The sequence below is a fragment of the Plectropomus leopardus genome, chromosome 2, assembly GCF_008729295.1.
Source record: "Plectropomus leopardus isolate mb chromosome 2, YSFRI_Pleo_2.0, whole genome shotgun sequence".
NCBI lineage: Eukaryota > Metazoa > Chordata > Actinopteri > Perciformes > Serranidae > Plectropomus > Plectropomus leopardus.
Window position 1 is genome coordinate 18,436,344 of NC_056464.1, and position 24,011 is coordinate 18,460,354.

Here is a 24,011-nt window from a genome sequence, read left to right on the forward strand (position 1 = left end):
TTCCAACTAATTTTCATTAATCCAACTTGACAAGTGCAGACAAACAGGAAGATTTGGCATCATAAATGTGTAATTTAAGTATGAATACAAATATGGTTTGCAATTTGAAAGAAAGTAAATCTGTAAGCATGCAAACTGTTATCATTTATTCATTTCTGACATTTGAATTAAATAGTGACAATCAACAAATTAAGTTACCCCATAATTAATATGTTCCATTTTCCAAAGTCTGCATTGAAACATTAAATATATTTACACCTACATGATTTTACTATAGTTGGTGGGATCTTTCAGCCTGGTTGTTTACTGTGGTTTTTGTCAGTGATTCTCATGCAGATAAAATTAACCTGCTCCAACTTTTGGAGCATGAAATGCTGTGATGGTTCAGCTGATGTTTTCTGTTTTGCAAAATTTATAGTGTTTTCCATCATCTGCTCTCTGTGATAAAAGCTTCCAATATTCACTCTGCTTCATCATGCATGCTAAAATCTTCTCCTCAGCTACAGCTGTTTTAAAATGCTGTTTACTGATATGTTTATGGCTTGGGTTTTGTCCTTTCTTATTTTTCTCATGAATTCAATGCGCAAAAACAGACCGCAGCAGAAAATGTGTTTTAAAAAAAGGGTTAAGGTTGGCAGTCAGGGGTTGTCAGACATTTTTACAAATCTTCCTGCGGGTTCTCTGCATTTATACACATTGTTATCTGATACAGATCATTTTAGCATTTACTTACAATGTTAAAAAAACAACCAAAAAACCAATATATATTCTATTGAAGATCTCAAATCTTCAAGCACACCAAACCTGTCATGCCAAATAAAAAAAAACTATGTTTATCAAAATATTCAAAACACACCTAGATTTGAATTTAAGTAACTATTAAAAATTTAATGTGCTCTTTAAATATTTCACAGTGACTGTGAGTGATGTGACAGATCAAACAAAAATACAAAATATAAAGTTGTGTGGTGAAAATAACTAATTTATCCATCTCTAAAACCAAACGTAGAGGAATATTAGAGACATGCAGATGCAAAACAGCAATAGTTGTTTGACAGTTTATGGCATTCTTCTTTCTTGAAAGAAGACTGAGACTATGGAGACATGCTGCCAGGGCCGTTACAGTGGGGAGTGATTATCCAGGGCTCAAAAGGGGGGTGGGTGCTATAACTAAATGAAAACTGGCTGAAGAAATTGGTTGAGACACTGAACTCTGCATAAAAAAAGATGGAGCTGAGTGAGTGACTGCTTATGCTGCTGGTGCACTAATGTACACTATCGTGTCTTTAACTGAGAAAGGGAAATTAGGCACCCAGAAAAATACAAAGCATGAAAGGAAAAGAAACACAGAAAGTCTCATCCCCCCGAGAAAGCTTCCTGTGAAAATTTCTTTTTCCACCATCAATTTTTTTCTCCTCCATCAATTTTTTTTCGACCATGAAAAGTTTTCCTTCCACCTTCAATTTCTTTTTTTTCGGCCATCAGTTTTTTTAACCATCATTTTGTTTTTGTTTTTACCATTTCATCCCCCCACCATTTTTTTTTAGTTTTCTCCACCTTCATGTTTTTTCCACCATCAATCATCCACCACCTAATTATTTCCACTGTCTGATGTTTTTTTTCCCACCATCTATATTTTCTTTTCTCTCCCCCATGTCCCTTTTGGGGCTCCATAGAAAGCAAATTGACTGTGAAGAAATAAATAAATCAAAAGGTGTGTAAGAGACATGGATCAAGAGAGGAAGGGACTACTTATGCTACATTTTGGTGCTACAGTCCTGCACAGGTAACTGCAGTAATGATGAGATGGTGATCAGAGCTGTCTGACTGCCCTCAGGTGTCAAAGGTAGAGGGAGTGGCCTGGTGCTGTCAGTACCTCTGCTGGTCATCATCATGACATCAGAGGCCCGCTCGTCCTATCAGTGCTGCCGGCTCACTTCCCCCTCCAGCTACCAAACATGGCTCCAGCTGATGTGGGTGCTGCTGGTGTGGGTCAGCCCGGGCTCGCCGGCCCAGCAGGGCTCCCAGCCCCAGTCCATCAAAATCGAGGGCGACATCACTTTGGGCGGGCTGTTCCCTGTGCACTCTCGGGGGCCTGCTGGGGTGCCCTGCGGGGAGATCAAGAAAGAGAAGGGGATCCATCGACTGGAGGCCATGCTGTACGCCATGGACCAGATCAACAGTGATCCGGACCTGCTGCCCAACATCACTCTGGGGGCCCGGATACTGGACACCTGCTCCAGAGACACCTACGCCCTGGAGCAGTCGCTCACTTTTGTGCAGGCCCTCATCCAGAAGGACAACTCAGACGTGCGCTGCTCAAACGGAGAGCCACCCATCATCCCCAAACCAGAGAGGGTGGTCGGGGTGATCGGGGCGTCTGGCAGCTCGGTGTCCATCATGGTGGCCAACGTGCTCCGACTGTTTGCGGTGAGTTTCCGCCCCCACATCTCCTCATTAAACACATGGTAGAGGCAGAATATTTGGGACAGTTTCTTTTTCCAGTAAGTAAGCTGATGGGGAGAGATCAAGGTGAAAGCCATCACCCCGCACTGACTTTTTAATTTATCCACAAAGGAGAAAAAAAGGCGCATGCGTTAACCCTTTGAAACCTGGAGCGACATCAGTTTCCCTGTGCTGCTTCCAGACGCATTTCATGTGTGCTGAAACCTTTGACCATACAAACTGGTGGAATTTCTTTCAAAAACATAACATAACAAAGGTCAGTGAGCATCCTGGAAAGAAAGTTTCTACATTAATTAGTATATTAGGAAAATTATTACTTTTTAAAAGTTAGTAGAAAATGTGTTGGGAAAAAGCCAGGGAAATATATTTATAAATATAATTACATAATTTCAAATGATCTCACAGAAGTATTATCGTTTTTATGCACTTTTTCTTTTTTTTTTTTGTTTTCTGAATTTATTTTTCCCTTAAATTTTTTTTTTGTTTTTCACCAATTTTCAGTTAATTTTCATGTACTCTTTACAAGCTCTTTACATCAAGCCAGTTTGCTCAGGTTTCAGGGGGTTAAAGCAGTGCTTTCCACCCTGGTGGTTAGGATCACCCAATTGGCTCAGCGACAAATCTGAGGGGTCCAGGACTATCAAAAGTATAGAAAAATTCCAAAATGTTATGCTTAAAAAGGAAAAAACGCCCAATCTTATCTCTTACTTTTATTTTTGTTGTTATTTATGCTGGACATTTGGTGCATCCTGGGTGTCGAGTAGTTAAGACACGTACCATAAACAGTAGCTGCATCATTACCAGTCTGATTACAGGCAGAACCCTTTTCTCTCTCCCTCTGTTTACTGTCTCTACAATGTGTCTGCTTATGGATCTTAAAAAAAAAGACGCATATTCGGGATACTTTTAATTATTTGGGCCTCAAAAACCCTTCAAATGAAGTAAGCGAGTGGGGGTCACAAGCCCAAAAAAGTTACCATCAGTCAACGACTTCTAAACTAAGACAGACTGTGTCAAATAGTGTGCATCTATCAGGAATACCCTTTCAAAGATCACGTCCACTCAAACTGTTTTTATCTCATACTGATGTCCTATAAAATGTTGGACCATGACTGTACTAACTTGTGAAAAGTTAATGAAATGGCCACTTGGGGCTGGCTCCAAAGCAAAGTAAATCCCCATAGATCCCCACGTAACAATGCCCAACTTTACAGCAGAAATAAACCTGCTCACAGGCTGGTAAAAAAAAGCTGTTAGGATCCCTAAAGCTAATTTCAACATTCACGATGATTGTGCGGGGGCTGATTTGTTTTTAAAAGCTCACCTGTTTACATTATATTAAGGCCCAAATTTATGCATGTTTAAAAACGGGGCTGGTGGATTGACAGGCTGTCTGCACGGCGTCGCTACAGTCTGTGAATCAGATGCACCCGTCGCTCCTCCACAGCTCGAACCTCTTGTCTGAAAATGGTCACTTCTGGCTCCAAAAAAAATAAAAAAACCAAGATGGCAACGGCCAAAATGCCAAACTCCAGGGTTCAGATCGGCAGTCCAAAAAACAACAGGTGACGTTATGGTAGATACATTCAATATTTACACAGACTGTGATTTTCTCATTTCTCCATTAAGGAGGGCGATGTCGGTGCGTTAACCCAACATCTGAGATTCAGACACACCTCGGGCAAACGAGATGATTTGAAAGCTTATTGCTGTCCAATGTGGAAACGCCAACAAGGAAACCTGAAACTGCTAGTGCAGAACAGATTTAAACCAAATAATATAAAAATCTCAGCCAGACTGGTATATATAAGTACATAATAATCATGTGACAGTGTGATGCACACTGCTCTTTCAGTAGTCAGCCTGTGGAAGAATTGGATACAGTGTTGGAGGCACACTCATTCCAAGAGCTGCTCAGTGGTGCATGAAGCCAAAAAAAGTTTGACTTCCTGAGTATAAAATTAAGTAAATTTTACGCATTGCTGGGCCCATAGAGGAAGCGCATGAGCCAAGCGGCTAACTTCTTGTTTGGCTTTCCAGTAAGTTGAATGATTTTTAACATGCAGCTCTTCTAGGCTTTCCAGATGTTATTGGACCAAATGAAATCCTGATAGTGAAAAAGTCATTTTGTGGGGAATGTGATGCTCCAAAAACAGACATGTCTGTTACTAAGTCTACGGTAAAAGCACATGTTTGTGACCAATGGCATCACATGACAGACACAGAGGTTGTAATTCCACTGTTTAGCCACGACGAAAATTGGCTTTAAAGTCCAATGCACTTCCTGGGAGCTTGGGTCAACGTAACGCGAGCAGCAAGGAGGCAGGAGCCAGGAAAAAAAAAAGTTAGATGCACTTCCAGCCCCTTTTTAGTTTTACTGAAAAAACATGTTAAAAATATTAATTTTGGCAGAGCATTTTTACATACTTTATAATGTATCTGCAGGGGAACTTTAATATTTCACGTTTAGTTTGGAACATCTTTTACTGACATGAGTGACCAGCTGTGCTCCCGTGTGTCTGAACACAAACAGACTTTTTTGCTTTCGATGTAGACTCAGATCAGCTGAACTACCTACTATTTTAATGAACGTACTTGTTCATGCTTGTACTGTTAAATTAGCTCACTGCAGATCTAGTTAGGATGTACGGGAGCACACAATGGTCTTATTCATTTAATTATTTTATCTGCTCTCAGATGATGAACAGGGTCATCATTAAATCTCCTCTTCATTCTGCAGCACGAGCGTGGTGAGCTTTGATTGCAGTTCATTTATGGATTTTACAAACCTAATTAAGAGTGCCCCTCACATTTAATAACATCATCTGGATATTTTGATTGATTGATAATACTTCACATATCCCCTTATTGCTGCCGTGTAGACAAATATTCAGTGCATGTCTCTGCTGATATGATTTTTAAGTCATTTAAAACGATGAATAATTTGAATGAGTCTGTTCACTTCACAGGATTTTGAATCCATTGTCATGCGCAGCCTCTGCCGACTAATCCGGGTTATGTGTTCATTGTAGTCCTTTTTTTCTTTTACAGATGATTGACCTTTGATAATTGATTACACTGCTTATAACAATGATGGGACACTGAGTCTGTGTAAATCCCACATTATGTCATGTTCTCATTGACTTACTGACATACAGCTAGATTGACAGAAATCTAGAACCGTCTAAAAATACGATACTACTCTGAGTCAAATTGGCCAAATTAGTTTCAGATGAAAAAATGAAATTGGACATTCGTACTTGTTACAACATCCTCTATGGTGAGGATGTTGAATCGAGAGCCAAGGAGGGTCAGCTTGCATACAAGGCAGATGTTAACTACAGTATTACAGATCCCACCCTCCACTAAGCCCCTCTCAGCAGCTCAGGACCCTGGGCTGAAAATAGAGCATCAGGGCAGCGGGATGACATTGGTTCTAGGATAACAGCAATTTGTAGCCTGGACGGCGTGGAGTAGATTTAGCTAAATGGTGTGTTTCCTGCTACTGTCCATATGTGCTGCTCTCCACGCCGCGGATCCTTCCACGCTGATATTCACTATACGTTGAACATCTGCTCTTAGCCGGAGCAGGAGATGTTTCAGCATCATCCGCACACTGTCAAATGTTGCCTTTTATTCTGCAGTGAGTGACAACTGTCGGTTTAGAGCATTTAATATCATGTAGAATTTATGATGTGTGTATCATATCACTTTTGTATTTTACTCAACAGTTAAGCTTGTTAAATAAGCGGACATACAGTAGATTCACCTGCTGCATTTTCTATACAAAAATTTTTAAACATTACCATTGAGGGCCAAACTGTTTATCTGATTGTCAGTCAACATATTATTAACTTAACTTAACTATTATCATTACGGCATTTTAAGTTTAAGGATTTGCTGCTATTCTGTGTTTTACATCACTGTAAGTTTAATGTCTTTGGGTTTTGAACCACACGTTACACAAAATGAACAATTTTAAAATGCAAGTTGGTTTTATCAACACACATTTTTCACTATTTTTAACATTTTGTAAAATTTATTAGAAAATCATCTATTTTGAAGGTCAACTGTGTTGGATTTAGTGGCACAAAGCTAAAACTTGTGTGCTAAGTATGTAGGAGAACTACGGTGGCCGAAGTGAAAACAGAAAAAGCGTATTGCTCTATCTAGAGCAAATGTTTGGTTTATCCGTTTTAGGCTTTTGTAGAGCAGCTTGGTGGACTCTTTTAAAGAAGACCAAGCCCCAAGGAAACTCTCACAGTATTGCAGTGAAAAAAATCCCCTGTGGGCTGGACCACCGTTATAAAAGACACGTCTGTAAAACTGTTAACAGGACACTGCAAACTGCAGATTAGGTCAATTATGATTTTTTGTTCAGAATTTTTGATGGAGGTTTTATATATGTGAACCTTTCCTTGTGCTTAAAACTCTGTTACATCGTCACAATATAAAGTCTATGAGCTGAGAGGGAACTCGCAGGCAAAGCCAGTGGAAGAAACACTACTGTGCGTATTCAGTGGGCTACTTACCAAGAAAGTAAACCTTTCGTGCTGTATGTGCCAGTGAGCAGTTCTGTTGGACTAAATAGGCAACATTTTGGTGTCTGGTATATAGTTATTATTATTATACATTTATAAAGGGGGGGGACTTAGTATTCAAATATAAACAGCCTTTTCTAAGTTAATGAGAACAAAGAAATGAAATGAAAACAGAGTTGTGAATATTATATATCATATCTGCCAATAGGTGCCAGTAAATCCTACACACTTTTACATCTTAAAATTATATTAGTTGTGAGCCTATTTATAATAATGCAATTTATTCAGTATCATCATATCAATACACACTTTTTTTAAAATCTGAGTCATCAGTCCACATTGAAATGAGTGTTCTCAAACCTCAATAAGTCTGTTGCAAAGTGATAATAATTTAAATCAATACAAAGAAAATACTTAATCTAACGATTGAATTTCCTTGAACCATTCAGGGTACATTTTCTACTTTGATCAAACATCATTGACCATTCACTAACACCCCCACTCTTAATTAAAATAAAAATCAATATTGTACCTGCACACACTCTTCTGTTTAGTAAAAGTACAATCAGACCGTTAAGTCGGGGCTGAACCTAAATCACGTTTCCTGGAATATTCTGGACTGTTTCAGTCACTCACTGATAGTGAGAAGATTTCAGCAGTGCAGGATTGTAAATGATACTTGAGTTACTGATACGGCTTATTGATTTTAGTAAGTGAATTGGTGCAGATGCTTCTATGGGATTAATTTGGAGAGGATTAAGTTTCGTCTTGTTCAGTACAAATTTGTATGCAAACAATTGATTCACCTCTCAGTCTTCTCTGGACACCAACGCCAAATGTAATGTAATAAACTTGTCCAATAAACTAATGGAAGACTTGATTTTTGGAGAGTTCACACCTGGTTGAAGATGTGGTCTGCAAGATGGTGACTGACCTGTGAATCTGAGCTTGACGTTAACACACAGCAGCGAGTTGAAACTGCATGTGGCCATCAGAATTAAATATATTGTATGGCTTACAGCTGAGAAATGCTAACCTTTTTCTAGTCTTTTGATCTCTGTCTCTCCCTCTGTGCTTAACGTAATTTGACTAAAACCCCTATAATCCTTCCAGATAATCTGTGAAATGGTTCTCTCGCTCCTCTCTCCTTCTCCCTTCACTACCCCTTGTGTCTACCTTTCTCTCCTCGGCCCAACGTTAAGCCACACACGGGGACCGGCATTAGCAGGGTCAGGGTTGAGACTGTCGACATAAACTGTGTCATTAAAGAAGTAGCACACCAGTAAATTAATCTTCTCATCCTTTTTTTCCCAAACAAATGCTTTTACAGCTGTGGCTCCTACCATCTGTATTTCACCGTGACGTTGTCTATATACATATTCAGAGCAGCTCTGGAGAGAACACGCTGTGAAGTCACCTCAGTTCTGAGAATTACTGAGAACACAGGCTGTTCAAGAGATGATTGCTCTCTATGATAGTCCAATTTTGGGATTTTAATGCACTAAAACTGTTAATGTGGAATGCCTTCATTTGGACACTTAGGCTTTTGTCCGTGAGCAAGTGGTGCATCATCCTCTGTTATGGTTCACTGCCTCTACTTTTTATCTTTAGTATCACATATTGGCTTAATTGCGCCGCTCTTGTTTTCCCCTTGACCTGACCCTTTCGTCATCACTGACCCATCCCTGTGTCTCAGATCCCCCAGATCAGCTATGCCTCCACTGCCCCGGAGCTGAGCGACAACAGCCGCTACGAGTTCTTCTCCCGTGTGGTGCCTCCCGACTCCTACCAGGCCCAGGCCATGGTGGACATAGTCAAAGCCATGGGCTGGAACTACGTCTCCACGCTGGCCTCCGAGGGCAACTATGGAGAGAGCGGCGTCGACGCCTTCCTCCAAATATCCAGAGAAGCAGGTTGTGTGTCTGGCTGTACGAATTCACTGCAGTGACAAAAAGGGATTACTCATTTATCAAGCTGTGTTGTTCCCACTCATTAAAAGACTAAAATAGGAAACAAAAATCCTTTAATACACAAGATCTAACAGGGCAAACTGGAGTCACCTCCTCACATGGCTTTAAAAGCTCAAATGATGTTACTCGGGTTCAGATTTCACATCACCATAGTATCACACACATACTGCACATGAATAATTGACAGTGGTGGACGAGCCATTGCTGTTGCAGCTTGCTGACCATAGTAGGTCCTCCACATTGGTCCAGACTCAAATATCTCATCCGGGAAGGATTGCCATCAATTTTTCGTAGACATTCATTGTCCCCAGAGGATGAATCCTAGTGACTTCAGTGATTCCCCGACCTTTACCCCAGTGTCACCACGAGGTTTACATTTGTGCTCCAGGGATGGGAGTCTTCTGTGGACCAAGGCGGAAGTTAACATCACCCTTGTTTCTTTGTCAAAAAGCCAATGGGATTTTTCCATAGGATTTTGGATTATTGTTGAAAATTTTTTTTTAAAAAGCTCTGTGGCAAGCGTTTCTAATATGCTACTTTCACATTTTGTTCAGCAATATAATCTTCACAAATGAGTTTTGAAGCCTAAATGCAGCCTAAATCCTACATACATTAGGATTTAATTGAAATACAATACACCACATGTAGTAAACCCCCCCCCCCCCTATTTTGACACCTCTTTTCCCTCACTTACGTCACTTCCTTTCCTCCCCTCTCCTCAGCACTGATTTGTTCCTTTCACTCTTTGTTTGCTGCTGTTTTACCTGATCAAGTTCACCTGTTCACTCCCTATTTAAACTCTGCACACCCCTTCACTCACTCTTTCCTGATCATTACATGAGGCGGCAGTGCTGGTTAGCAGAGTTTCTTGCGTTTTGTTTATCCTGTGCATTATTTAACTGAGAACATCCATTTGACTCAAGTTCTAATTGTTGTATTTGTTTCTTTCACAGTCACAATCCGTGTGTGTTTGCTCCCCCTTTTATTTCACATTTCTTGAGTTGTGCAAAATAACCCTTTTGTGTGGAAAATTAAGTTCTTGTGGCTGATGCTCCTCCTCTTTTGCATGACTTCACCATCACAACCACAACAAGGCCGTAAAGCTGTGTTCGCCCTAATGTCGCCTGTAGTCTCACTTAGCCACTTGTTAACAACCACCTTTAAAGACACACAAAAGTTTCAAAGTTCATGAGTAGGGTATTTACTGATGTAATTTATGTTGCAGAACAAAACATGAAAGTCCCTTAAACTTGAGTTAACCACAGCTTTTTGGACATCCAACCAAAATCACATTCAAAAAACCCATTGACATTGAAACAAGAGAACTGAGAATGCTAAAATGCTAACTATTGTTTGGGTTTTCTGAGTAATTTCTTAGTATTATCCAATGAATTGCCACAAAGTCTGTTACAAACATTTATGTTGCCCTTAGCATAAATTGTTATAACTTTGTCTAACTCTTGGTGGGCCACCTAACACCAACATAAGGTCAAAATTGAATTTATGCTCCATCTTTACTTTGTGTTTAGTGTTAATTGGCTCTAAATGTTAACATGCTAACACACTAAACTAAGATGAACATGGTAAACAGCATGTTAGGACTGTCATTATTAGCATGTACCCCTGCTGAGATTAGCAAGTCTCAAAGCTGCTGGCGTGGCTGTAGTATAATCTTGTATTGATTAGTATGACCTGTACTGAGTGTAATTTATTAAACAGGTTCACAGAATTAATTTAGACATGTTTAAAATAGTGTCAATACTGGCTTAGGTCTGATGCTCTTCATTTAGAAACAAACAAGACTAAGAGCCTTGCTAGCAGCTCTGCAAATCTGCGCTAAGAGGTGCTTTGGGCTAAATGCTAACGTCAGCAGGTATGTTTACAGTATTAACCATCTTAGTTTATCATGTTAGCATGCTAAGATCTGCTAATTATACAAATGGGAACAGAAACATGAAGTTTATGTAACATCACTATAGGCTATGTTATATCACCCTTGTTGTAATCTATAATTTATTTTGTATGTGGCACTGGAGAAGGATAGTTGAATTTTGTTCCCAGCTCATCAAATACTGCCTCTTTAGGTTGGTAGTCAGGTCATACTGCTGATCCAAAGCTTATTGGACAATCAACAATCTTTCTCGAGAGTTACACAGCACTGTAATATGTCGGTTATGATTTTGATTATTAGTATTATAAAATTTACTGTGTGGTCAGGGAAGAAAACAGTAATGCTAACACATTTCCAATATTTCTGACACAGGGGGGCTGTGTATCGCACAGTCCATAAAGATTCCCAGAGAGCCCAAACCAGGCGAGTTTGAGAAGATCATCAAGAGACTGATGGAGACCTCGAACGCTCGAGGAGTCATCATCTTTGCCAATGAGGACGACATCAAGTGAGTCAAGCTCGGCTGCATGGAATATTGGGGAAAGGGAAAAAAAAGCCAAATGATGAAATGAAGTGTTTATATTTAATTGTTAAGTGTCCTGTTTGATAATCACAAATTAGAAAATGTGTGATACATTTTAATCTGTTCTCTTTCAGGCGGGTGTTGCAATCTGCCAAAAAGGCCAACCTGACAGGCCACTTCCTGTTTGTTGGCTCCGACAGTTGGGGGGCCAAAAGCTCCCCCATTCAAGACCAGGAGGATGTTGCTGAGGGCGCCGTCACCATCCTGCCCAAAAGAGCCTCTATTGACGGTAGGGCTAAATATTACATTCAGCTCTAACCAATTTAATGCAACATGAATATCTAAGATAGATTGCAACATTTGACATTGATAGATGAGTCTAATACCAAAGTAACAAATAAAGGAAATTAATGATGTTTGATAAGTCTGCCAGTGATTTTTCCAGCCTGCCAGTAAAAAATGAATACATTGAGACATAGCCATATTTCATTGCACAAAAAAATAGTTTTTCTTGTTGCTGATTGTAGCAATGTTTTCATGAAACATAAACATGTCTGGTTTATGAAATGTTTCAGGGTTCGACCAGTACTTCACTTCAAGATCTCTAGAAAACAACAGAAGAAACATCTGGTTTGCAGAATTCTGGGAGGACGACTTCAAGTGCAAACTAACCCGCCCTGGCGTAAAGTACGAACTTGGTAGAAGAAAATGTACAGGTAAACAGGCTGCAATTTAACACAACCCTTTGAAACCTGAAACTTTAGTTTCAGGGAATTGGCTTGATTTCCTTCAAAAACATGGAAAGAGGGCTTCAAGCAGGTTGACAAGAAATTGCACAAAAAAATGATAGAAACTGGTAAAAAATAAAATAAAAAAATACATCTTTTGGGGGGAGTTTTTCCTTATCTGCTGTAAGGGTCCAAGGACAGACGGATGTTGTATGTTGTAGATCCCTTCGAGGTTGATTAATGACTTGATTAATCTTTCACTTGCCTTAGGGTATGAAATGTGCCGTTTTGCCTGTCTGCCTAATAAATTACAAGAAAATTATCTGACAACAAAAAAAAAGACAAGAAAATTACCTCAAAAAGTAATTAAAAAACGTATTTCTTCTATGACATACTTTTAAATATATTGTTACAAGAATTATAAATGAAGTTTTCTGGACATTTTTTTTCTTATTTTTTGATAATATTTTAAAATTCCCCAAGCTTATTTTCAGATCATTTCCTGTCATTGTGACCAATTTGTGGAAATTTTCTTGCCAAAAATATGTTTTTCCCATGTTTTTGAAAGCAATAAAAACATACTTTTCAGGTCTCAAAAGGTTTAAAGTACTGTGTTAAAGCATTAGCGAATCTTAGGTCTTTGTTTGTGGGAAGTTTTGCCTTTTCAGCGCTTTTTTTTTTTTTTTTTTTTACACTTTTGTCGCCCGTCAGGTGAGGAAAGAATCAGTCAACAGTCTCAGTACGAACAGGAAGGCAAGGTGCAGTTTGTGATAGATGCTGTGTACGCCATGGCCCACGCCTTACACAGCATGCACATGGACTTGTGTCCTGGCCACATGGGCGTCTGCGAGAAGATGGACCCTGTGGAAGGACGGAACCTGCTCCAATACATTCGCTCTGTCAATTTCAATGGTGAGCTTTGGACTTTCAGTCTGTGGATTTTTTTTCTTCTGCTTTTTCATGCAACCTGTAATGATTTATATTGAAAAATGTTTTATTTTGTTGATCAAACTGAACAAGAAACCCTTCAGGGAGATTAAGGCTGGAAGAACTGCACCACTGCAGAAGGTTTGAAAAGAAGCACATTTTAAAAAGAAAACGGTAGAAGGGAGGTCATCTTCAAGTCATAAGCCTTTAGATGTTTCCGTTAATGTAACTAGCTACAGTACATAGCACATTTCTCCAAAGCACGTCCCCTCTCTAGGGCTGCCTCCTCGCTCTTCCCTATACAGAACGCCGTGGCTTTTCATCCTCGTCTTTCATAAAAAAGTCAGTTTAGAAAAAGGGAGGGAAAAAAAGCGTTATATGAAAGCATCCTATTTACTGCTCTCCTCCTGCTGGATGACCTTAGCTTGTATGGAAGATTTTCTGATTGAGCGCCTGCAGGGACCTGAGAGGAACATTCAATCACGTTAGGGCAACAGAGCAGAGTGCACTGAAAGACTGTACGCATGGAGGAGAGCCTTCACTAAAGAGCATCCTGCACTCAGCTTTTACATGGTTGCACAAACCTGAAGAAAGCAAACACAAGCTGTATTCAACAGCGTGTTGGTGTTTTCACCACTAAACATGGAGGTGCACGTCTCCACCTCAGAGAGCCTGAATTCCTTCTCCCCTTTGACTCACTTATCTGCTTTTTTTGGGTCATTAAAACTCCATCAAACAGGCAGCGCAGGAACTGGAGTGATGTTCAATGAAAATGGAGACGCTCCTGGTCGCTACGACATCTTCCAGTACCAGCTATCCAATGTCAGCAACCCCGGCTACAAGATTATCGGCCAGTGGACTAACCATCTCCGTCTCAATGTAAATATTTGCTTTTGTTCCATATAAACTTCAACTAATATTTTGACATTTTAAGAAGACACCACTCTCATGTCTGTAGGCTAACTATATAACTAGAGCCTTTAAGATTTAGGTTTTCTTAGCACCCTTGTGCTGGATTTTATGCTCATATTGTATAAACAGATGTTCCTACTTGAAATGATCATTTTATGGACATTATAAACAGCATTTTTGTCATCTTTCTTTGTGAAATGAAGCCATGCTTTGGAGTGTGTCTTCCTCTCCAGCATGACTCTTTGCAACTTTAAAGCAATGGAGACACATGAGTTTAACATTGTTTTACAACGTGCAATTGACAGAAAAACATGGCGGCACTCAAAGGGAATTGATTAGCTTGGAGGCATATGATTTTGATAATTTGGACAATTTGTGTCACTTTTGAACTCGAATGGGTTCTCTATTGCTATTCCTACCCTAGAATTAGCATGTGTCAGGTGAGCGATTTCCTTGTTTCCAGGCTTCATGCTAAGCTAAGCTAACTGGCTGCTGGCTCTACATGAAAGTGGCACTGACCTTATCAGCTTACCCTTGGCAAAAGAAAAATAAATAAATTAAATAAGCTAAATTTCCCAAAATGTTTAACTAGTTATCATGCGTCATGTTTTTTGGTTCCTCTATAGCAGAACAGATGCTTTTCATTTTTAATTCATCTTTATTTGTGTTAGCTCACACTACATGTTTTAAATGTCTCAAGATTTCAGCCACAAGTGGTCCTCCAGTAATATTTAAACAAGCTCACTACAGTTTATAACAGATCTTTTGTCAGGAGCTATGTCTGAATTCAGACTGAGTAACTGCTCAAGACAGCAGACCAAAATTTTAGAGCTGCCAGAGAGCCAATTGATCATTTAGAAAGCCAGATCGTTGATCATTCAGGCGATGAATCAGATGCCTTGAACTGCACATGAAATGACAATCTGCAGAAATTAGTTACGATTCTAAAATTAGGCAGGAACAACCAATTTGTGGCTAAAACCAGGCTTCAGTTGAACACTGTCTGCTTACCTTCATGGTGGCAGTTTTTAGCCTTTTACAGAATCTTAGCCAGTTCTAATTATATTTCAAGTATAGTAAGATAATGTTTGTGTGTTTGTACATCCACCCTAGTCAGAGGAGATGCAGTGGTCAGGTGGTGACCGCAAGATCCCTGAGTCGGTGTGCAGTTTCCCCTGCGAGTCCGGAGAGAGGAAAAAGATGGTGAAGGGCGTTCCCTGCTGCTGGCACTGCGAGCTGTGTGATGGCTACCAGTACCTGCTGGATGAGTTCTCCTGCGACATGTGCCCCTTCGACATGAGGCCCTTAAAGAACCGCACAGGCTGCCGGCCAACGCCCATCATCAAGCTGGAGTGGAGCTCTCCCTGGGCCATTATCCCCGTTTTCCTGGCCATCCTGGGTATCCTTGCCACCACTGGAGTCATTGTCACCTTTATACGCTTCAACGACACGCCCATCGTTCGGGCCTCTGGCAGAGAGCTCAGCTACGTGTTGCTGACGGGCATCTTCCTCATCTACCTCATCACCTTCCTCATGATAGCTGAGCCCAGCATCGCCGTGTGCGCCTTCCGCAGGCTGCTGCTGGGACTCGGCATGTGCATCAGCTACTCTGCCATGCTCACAAAGACGAACCGGATCTACCGCATCTTCGAACAGGGCAAGAAGTCGGTCACGCCCCCGAAATTCATCAGTCCCACCTCTCAGCTGATTATCACCTTCATACTCATCTCAGTGCAGGTATCATGCGGATGCTCCAGTCACACACATCATCTAGACTCTTTGTAGCACTCTGACTAACGCTCCTTTCTCTGCAGCTGCTCGGGGTCTTCATCTGGTTTGGTGTGATGCCACCCCACACCATCATCGACTACGAGGAGCAGAAGCCCCCGAACCCGGAGTTCGCCCGTGGGGTCCTCAAGTGTGACATGTCTGACCTGTCCCTCATCCTGTGTCTGAGCTACAGTATCGTGCTGATGATCACCTGCACTGTGTACGCCATCAAAAGCAGAGGAGTTCCTGAGACCTTCAACGAGGCCAAACCCATCGGCTTCACCATGTACACCACCTGCATCATCTGGCTGGCCTTCGTACCGATCTTCTTCGGCACAGCGCAGTCTACTGAGAAGGTAGGAAATGTAACATTTGTATAAGTCCCTCTCCTGGAATCGGAGGCATTTGTACTTCATTTGTGTGCTTTGAGTTTGTGTTGCGTTATACTTGTACTCTGTTACATTTCACATGGACATCAGTGCTTACTTTGAAGATCAAGATTTTGCATATAAAACGTTATCGATTTCTAAAATATGATGCACTTACAGACTGAAGTACCCAACAGTGTGTGAAGCAGTTTAAATTAAATTAACCTCAGACAGCAAAACCATTAAATGCTGCTTACACAGTGAGGCACCAGTAATAATTATCCCATAATATAACGCTCCCATTAATAAAACATTTTGTTTGTGAGACTTAAAGTATTTTGCCTTTTTAACACTTTTGTATGTCAGTAAAATCATGAATGAGGACTTAATCCTCTAATTTAGTTTTTTTTACAGTGTGATATTGCGACCTGTTACTGGGTGTCTACAGATATACTAAATATACGTTGATGCTCTGTACTCTGTACTCTTTTTGTTCTGCAAATTTAATACAGATTTTGGGACAAATAATTTTTATCTTATTCAAGCATTGCAGGAGAGGCAGGTATAAAGGTTAGTTTATGTGTGATCCAGCACAGAGGTGGGTTACATGTAGGAATATGGTTTTTAAAATATTATCTTAATCTATATTTTACCAACAAGTAAGTGTAAGTATAAAGTTAAAAAAACAAAACAAGTTTTGGGTTCACTGGTAGATTTCTTCCATCAGAAATGTTGACTTTCATGCTGAAAAGCTTGACTCATTTTGACAAAAAGAAATTAAAAGATGGAAAGAATAAATTAGTGTTTGTGGTAATTAACACCCACCCATTCAGATGAATGAGGACTGTTTAATAACTTAGGTCTAATATTTATTACATTTATTAAACGACATTTTAAAACTTTTTAAAGGCCTGCAGACACCCTGAGTTACTTAAAAATGAATTGCTACCCAGATAAATTAATCGTCGAATGATTTGCAGATTTTCCCGATTATTCAACTTATATAGAAAATGTCAGAATCGTGGAAAAAGCCCATCACAATTTCCCAGAGCTTAAGATGGTGTTTTTAAATGACTTGTTTTATCAGACCAGCAGTTCAAAGTGCAGAGATCTTCTGTTTGCCATCATAGAAAATAAAGAAAAGCATCAAATATTCACATTTGAGAGGCTGCAGCCAGGAAATATTTTTAAAAAGAAAAAAATAGGAAATCTTTACTCGTTTTTAATGCTGTTGAATAAAACAAGATCTCTCATCACTAGAATGTTTTGGAAGTGTAACTACATGTGTCTACCAATCTAACCCTAAACAGCTTCAATGATGGTAGAACTAATCATTCATTACTGACATAATTATTTTATTTATAGTATTATCTATTAATCAATCGTCTTATTGATTCTTTTGTAAAGTTAAGTCCCTCATTTTGTTGTACAATTATCACATTATTAGCTGCACATTCACACATCTTCTTGAACATCAAATTCAAGGACTTTACAAAGACTTTACAGGTCCAATACCCTCAATCAAGGATTCAAAATGGCATATTTTGGGAAACAAATCAGATTAAAATTAATTAGATTAATTACTGTTTTAACATTTAGAATTTTTATAATAAAAACTAGCCCGTTTCTCGTCATCTCTTGCCTTCTCTAACAGCACAGCAAAACAATATATTATGTAAACTGAGCAGTTAATCCAGACAATTTCCATTTTTGAACAAAATATAAAAATTCAAGCACCTTTAACTGTTTGAAACCTGGGCAAATTGACTTGACTTCTTTCAAAAACATGGGAAGAAGGCAAACAACTCAAGGGATGAACCACAAATTAGCAGGAAATTAGTAAAAAGTACTAAAATTACTTGAAAATTAGCTAATAAAAATTTAAATACCGCCCTCCCTCAAAAAAAAAAGAAAAAGGGGGGGGTAAAAAAAACTGACATGAGAAACTGCTTTGAAATTACAATAATTCTATAAAAATGATTATAAATGAATGTTATACATATATAATTATGAAAAAAAATGTTCCCTAGCTTTTAAAAAAAATATTTTCCAAATGAAACTTCTAATCTATAACTATTTATGAGACATTTCTCGCCAAGTAGCTCAGTGTCTTTTTCCCATGTTTTTGAAAGAAATCAGTTTCAGGGTTCAAAGGTTTGAATATTTGTGAAACGTGTCTGAAGGCAGCACAAGAAAAGTGATGTTGATCCACGTTTCAAAGGGTTAATGACCCAGTTCTATTAAAACTTTCAAGGCCCTGATTTTTTCATTTCAATAATTTCAAGGACCCTCGGGAATTCTGTTCATTAATTTTGGTACAGTCATTCAAGAAGTACTTTATTAATCCCTCTTGGGGAGATGTACTTTTCTCTGAGGCTCTTTAAGTCTTAATCCTAGATATTAATGGCAGTATTTAAAATAATGAGGCAAATCAAAAATAAGGCAATACACAATAGCACACAGTTGTAGTAAGAGAGTAAATGAGTCTCTCAGATGTTCAAAGTGAAATCGGAGTTTGTTGCCTGTCATATCATATTTGCTTCCTGCTGTACTCACAGGACATCCTGCCTCCACTGTACTGAGGGTTTAATTTAGCTTGTGGGCTATTTCTGCCGTCACAAAGTACGAGGCTGTTGGGGGAATATTTGAAAAACAGATAGGTTTTGACTAATAGAGAGCTGTATTATGATTCAGTCAGGCTGAAACAATTAAAGCCGGAGGTGCTTTCAGAGTCTTTTCACCTCCTCCGAATGGAAATGAAGTGAATTAAGAAAAAGGGAGGGCGGGAGAGAAAGGAGGTCAGATGAGCTGAGGGACGGTAGGGACCCCTCGTAGACCAAATCAGCCATCCAATTCAATTAATCATCACTTAAAAAAAGAGCTAAATATAGAAGCTTACTTTTGTCTGGCTCACGAAAATAATGGCTGTTATCCTCCCGTCATGTGTAAGACCACGTGTGACAAGAGGTGATTTACCTGCTTCATGTTTGTACGTACGTATGGAACAAGCATTCACCGTCCCCGAGCCAGTCTCGCCTTGGGCCAGGCACATGAATACAATCAGCACGGCTCCTTTTACAAACCGAGAGGTCACTGATGAAAAGCACGACAAAGAAACTATATTGTATGGACATCATCCTATGAGATAGCAGGATGTGCTGCTGCTGCTGCTGCTGCTGCTGCAGAGGTTAGTGTACAATTTATGACTTATTTATGACACAAATATATCTTATTTATTGTGGCACATATGGCTTGATTTATTTATGACTTGTACAGTTTGCTGGAATAATGAGTTCATAATTTATTGGAGGCACATCTCAAGAGAAGTCACTTCTCATTATTACTGTTGGATTAAGAGGAAGAGCAGGAAGAGTAGACGTGGTCAAAGCCCATAAATAGAGCTTCCTTTCCTGACTACATATACCAGGTCATAAATCATTCAGCGGGGGAAAAACACTGCCTCCTGTGCTTTGAGATGAAAATTGTAAACTGCATTGTGACAACCTATGAGATGACAGGGTATTTACCTGAATCCGTGCAAGATAATAATCAATATTCAACTGCAAACAGATACTTAAAGGTCCAGTGTGTATTCTACAGGGTGATATATTGGCAGAAATGGAATATAATATAAGTTTGTTTTCTTTAGTGTATAATCACCTGAAAATAAGAGTTGTGTATTTGTCACCTGACGGTGAGTCATTTATATAGGAAGCAGGTTCTCGTTCAATAAGATGCTGCACCGCCATGTTTCTTCAGCAGCCCAAAAGGAACAAACCAACACTGGCTCTACATAGTTACTGGCATTTTTGGATATACCACCATAGTTGACCGAACAGTGGAGTATAGTGCAGTATAGTGGAAGACCAAAGGGGGAATAGAGCGTGATAGAGAGAGGGGTGGAAAATGCGCTTGGACAGAAACTGTGGGTCCATGAAGGGTCAGGCCTGATTATTTTGGGCCCGATCAGAGCTCTAGTTAGCAGTCCCTCTGCAGCAAGCAGTGTTGGGGAAGCAGAGATTTTTTTTTCCAACTTAAAACTGCTTTATTCACTGTTTGTACCTGATTTAATCACAATCATGTTTGTTTTAAAGAGGAAGTATATAAGGACTTTTCATTAAATTCTACATTATGACTTGTTATGACATGCCATACTATGACATTTCTATGACATACCTTTGGCTTTTTTAAAATTGTTAAAATGTGATGTTTTTGTGACTTTTTATGGTATACTGTACTATACTTTTTTATGACATACTATACTATCACTTTTTGTGACTTTTAATGACACGCTAAACTCTTATGTTTTATGAGTGTTAATGATGTATGATACTATAACTTTTTTAAGATATTCTATACTGTGACTGTTCTAACATACTATACCATAACTTTTTCATGAAACCTTTTTTATGACTCCTATGACATGCTTCACTATGAATTTTTGAGTTTTTATGACATGCTATTCTGAGACTTTATGACTTACTACATTTTTTTTTGACATGCTTCACTATGACTTTAAATGACATGCTATACTATGACTTTTTTATGACTATATGACATACTATGTTTTTCTGACTTCTTTTTTGTGACTTTTTATGACATACTATACTATGACTTTTTTATGACTCTTTAAAAATAACTTCTGATTTCCTCTGCGGATAATTCAGCCAGTGTCAGCTGGTTGTTATCTGCAACCCTCACCTCTAGATGACGCTAAATCTCCCTAGATCTTACACACTGCTCCTCTAAAGATGCCTAAGAAATGAACTGATAATTTGTTCATCAACTGTGACCACAGGTGAGTAGGGATCTCTCTGACACGCGATGTCTCTGTTGCAGATGTTCATCCAGACCACCACCCTAACAGTGTCCATGAGTCTGAGCGCAACCGTGTCTCTGGGCATGCTCTACATCCCCAAGGTCTATGTCATCATCTTCCATCCGGAGCAGAACGTCCAGAAGAGAAAGCGCAGCTTCAAAGCCGTGGTGCAGGCAGCCACCGTGTCCACGCACCTGTCCCAGAAGTCCAACGACAAACAGAACGGAGAATCCAAGATCGAGCCGGACAGATCACAGTGAGATAAGTGAAACTGGCTCCATATTTTTATCACCTAATGTCACAAGCACACACTGAGACGGCTGATGAAAAATCTTGATTGTCTTTAGTTTTGCTTGGATTCATTTTTCTCCCCTTTACTATGGATTGAATGACCAGCAAAGACGTTCCTGGATTTTGTTTCTTTTCACACTTGTTTAGAAAACTCAGATCTACTAAACCTTGGAATGAAGCACAAAAGGAAACCGAAAAATGCTCACCCTTAAAACAGACAGCTTTTTAGTACACTTAAACAAGAACTGGAAGGATGTTGAAGTATGTTTTGTTTCTTCTATTTATAAAAACATCCACATACACAACTCAGCTTGACAAGGGGGTATTGTTAGTTTTATCTTTCCCTGGGAAATGCTAATTAAGAAAAAAGAAGTTTAAACGGTGACCTTTGCCCTACAGGAAGATGTACATGTATGTGGAATCCTGGGGTCAATGACGCATTGATTACTGGCTCCATAAGCACTGCATGGATTGTGTATTTTATGTGTACATGAATGTTTTGAAATACTGTTTGTATGGGGTGTTATGACTTTTTCTTCTGATTGCACTGGAAGGAACCAGCTTTTAAAATGCACAACCACGTCCTGTTACTATTTCTGATGAAGTCCCCGAGGGGAGGTGTAATTAACCACTTTACTATAGTCAATCACCGCAGAATCATGCAGTGTCTAATCACTAATGCATCAAAGCATTTTATTTAAAATGGTGTTATGTGCGTAATTATGATGGTACAAGCTGGTTTTCATTGTGGAAACTGTAGATCCACGGCTGCAGACAGGATACAAGTGATTATGAGCAGGATATTTATGTTCTACCTGGTACTTTTACTTCTTCAGTGGGAAACAATGTTTGGTATTTCCCCATATTGTTTGTCAAAATATAGAGCAATCACCTCCAACGTCAGACTGTAAGGCAACACGCCCAAATCACAGGCCAGCCACTGTTAATGCATGGGAACCCTGTCAGAAAGCTTAATGCATAGAAATAGAATGAGAAGCAACATTGGCATTCAAATCATCATAGCACGATGGCTTAGAGCGGTGGCCACTTTTATGTTTATACGTTGCCACGGTAACCTTTTCAGTGGGCTGACTTCTGTATAAACTTCCATATGAACAAAATATCTTGTGGTAAGTCATGAACGCACTCAGGTGAGGTTTCCAGCTACACTAGGGGTGTAAATCACAAGTTTCACCACAATAAGAGATATCGATTCTTTGGACGACAATACGATATTTGCTTATATCACCAAGTCTGCCACCATACAGTTTTGATTCTAATCAGTTCAGAGACCTGTGATTGATACAAATTCATATCGTAAACATCCTCATTGTCCTTCTCTTGGCTTCCTACTATTATCTGGATGGTGTGAGGCTGCTAGCACGGTTTAGGTGTTTAGGAAGAAGCTGCGCTTAGATGGAAATGGTGACACAGCGTGCCATTGGAATTTCAAAATAAAGCTGTATTTTAAAGATGATGATATGTATCCATGTTTTCATTTAGCATTGTTCATATTGGATTGTTGATCATTGAATCGATATCTCAGTCCAGAGCTTTGTGTTGTTACACCCTTTGTAACTTCTAAATGAGTAGCGGAGTATGCTTTCACATAAGCACTCACCGTTACTTTTAAAATGTTACCGTATTTTCCTGTTTCTTTTGTTGCCATATATTTCATGTATGTCGTAAAATATGATGTACTTAAGCTGCCTCTGCAGTACAAGTGAGAGCCGCTGCTCAGCGGACTGTGGAAAGGCAGAGACAGACAGCAGAGAAAAACAGCACGCAGCTCAGCATGTTTTCCCACCTAAATCGAACCTGAATTGAGGATTTGGTGATTATTGTAAAAGTGGAAAGACTAATGTTAACCATGGCAGTTTAGGTTTAGTTTCATTTTATTTCCACCATGTTTAAATTTATTGTGTTTTACGATAAGCAATTATATTTTTGTTTAGCAAAAAAAAAATGGTGTAAGAATAGGCCAAACCAGAGTTATTATTATGTTATTAAAACAATCACCATTTCCTTTTGTACAAGTCAAATGACTGAAGGCTCATTTATGCTCAACGGTAGATACGTAAACAAATTATTAATACAGTAAAAACAAACTTTCTGTCCACACATTGCAGTGTATTAATGGCCGTGCAGACTTCCACAGTCTACAACTCTGCCTCCGTTAAAAAGGTACATTATCACCGCCTCCTCCATTGCCTGGTTTGTTGTTGTTTGAAGCTTTTGATCCTGTCCTCTGGTGCCATATATTGGCTGTCTCTGCCATCATGAAGGATGCATGGAGGTATGAGGGCAGTGATGTTTATGTTTGGGCCTGACAAACCTATTTTCGTACAGAAAAGGAGTATAAATGAGCATAAAGGCAAACAGTTTGATGTCCTTTCTGCTCTCATTCTATTTCTATGGCTTCATTATCAGTTGTATTTCATTGATTTTGCGCCATGAAAGGTCCTCTATCTTGCAAGTTCTCATTTATGCAAACAGTATTCATCTAATGAGGTTACTCCTAAAATTAAAAGCAGTCATTTATTTGCCAGGATATGATTTTTAGTCTACTTTTTGTTACTTGACCATAATGTCCAACTCAGGTTTTACTGAAGGTCTTTTAAATAATGTTTTCTTGAGGATTTATTTCTCCTTCTGTGCTGGGTGCAGCCTTTTCAGTACTGATGGTTTCAGCAGTGACCATGTGCAGGACATTTTTCCTCACAGTGCAGGAGGGCTGAAAGATTCATGTTCTCATGTAAGAAAACACTGTTTGTACTGCCCTCTGCAGGAGAGCACCCCTAAATG

General features: G+C 39.3%; 1 protein-coding gene across 1 annotated transcript; it reads left to right on the forward strand.

The window, feature by feature from the left end:
* Positions 1-1,893: 1,893 nt before the first annotated feature.
* On the forward strand, positions 1,894-22,133 carry grm6b (glutamate receptor, metabotropic 6b). Its single transcript, XM_042503647.1, has 10 exons — positions 1,894-2,430; positions 8,704-8,920; positions 11,241-11,376; positions 11,526-11,680; positions 11,967-12,107; positions 12,831-13,031; positions 13,786-13,925; positions 15,072-15,695; positions 15,773-16,084; positions 20,936-22,133. The coding sequence occupies exons 1-10, from the start codon at positions 1,894-1,896 to the stop codon at positions 21,173-21,175; spliced, it is 2,703 nt and encodes a 900-aa protein (XP_042359581.1). The 3' UTR covers positions 21,176-22,133.
* Positions 22,134-24,011: the final 1,878 nt, after the last annotated feature.